This window comes from Aspergillus ambiguus, assembly GCF_047715705.1.
Source record: "Aspergillus ambiguus strain CBS 117.58 unplaced genomic scaffold BDV59scaffold_122, whole genome shotgun sequence".
Classification (NCBI taxonomy): domain Eukaryota; kingdom Fungi; phylum Ascomycota; class Eurotiomycetes; order Eurotiales; family Aspergillaceae; genus Aspergillus; species Aspergillus ambiguus.
Genome location: NW_027395635.1, coordinates 1 through 742, shown reverse-complemented (window position 1 = coordinate 742; position 742 = coordinate 1). Strand labels below are relative to the sequence as shown.

The window sequence follows — 742 nt, the reverse complement described above, 5'->3', positions numbered from 1 at the left end:
CTGTTTGTATGGGATTAGGGTTTGGCGACCGCGACATGGTGGGTTTATCTTCCCCTACATGGTGCCGTGGCCCCCCGGCGTTGCCTGGGGCTGAGATTTGGCCAGTAGATGCGGCGGCCATTTAAATTTCTCCTACAGTTTACTAGATCTTTCTATCTGATTATCCGCGTGAGTAGTACGCTGGTAAAGTCGGCGGGTTTATTTGATGGGGGAATACCCGCTAGGGGGGAAGGGAGAATACGAGATCGAATATGATCGATCGATCTGTTGAGCTACCCCCGCCTAGCCACGCTGACAGCTGTCAGAAGGAAAGGGATAACAGTAACAAGGGGTAGAGGTAGTAGGTCGATCCCCATCTATCTAATCCCCAACCTATATCACTCCAGACAATCGAATATAATGGCGGACGAGCTCTTCGAGCAAGTACCCCGGCTCCAGGTTATAATCTGCCGCCAATGTCGGTACGGAGTCTGGCCGGCTGAGGTAGAAACGCACCTAAAGAAGCAGCATCAGCTCGACCATACAACTGTGGCCCCGATCGTTAAGACGGTCTCCGGCTGGAGAGGGATAGCGACCCAGCGACAGGCGGTCCAGATTCCCCACGTACTGGATAAGCCGCTCCCGGTTATCCCATGTTATGCGACGGGCCTAGTCCCTAGGCTCAATTCCACCCAACGTACGGTGCATTTTCTCGCCCGCTGATTCGCCGAGATTTGATGTTCCCCCGTGCTCCCGCCGCCCC

At 54.7% G+C, this 742-nt stretch overlaps 1 protein-coding gene across 1 annotated transcript; it reads left to right on the top strand.

The window, feature by feature from the left end:
- Window positions 1-399: 399 nt before the first annotated feature.
- BDV59DRAFT_206691 (uncharacterized protein) lies at window positions 400-702 on the top strand (the record flags this gene model as incomplete). Its single annotated transcript, XM_073694839.1, has 1 exon — window positions 400-702. The coding sequence occupies one exon, from the start codon at window positions 400-402 to the stop codon at window positions 700-702; it is 303 nt and encodes a 100-aa protein (XP_073542504.1).
- Window positions 703-742: the final 40 nt, after the last annotated feature.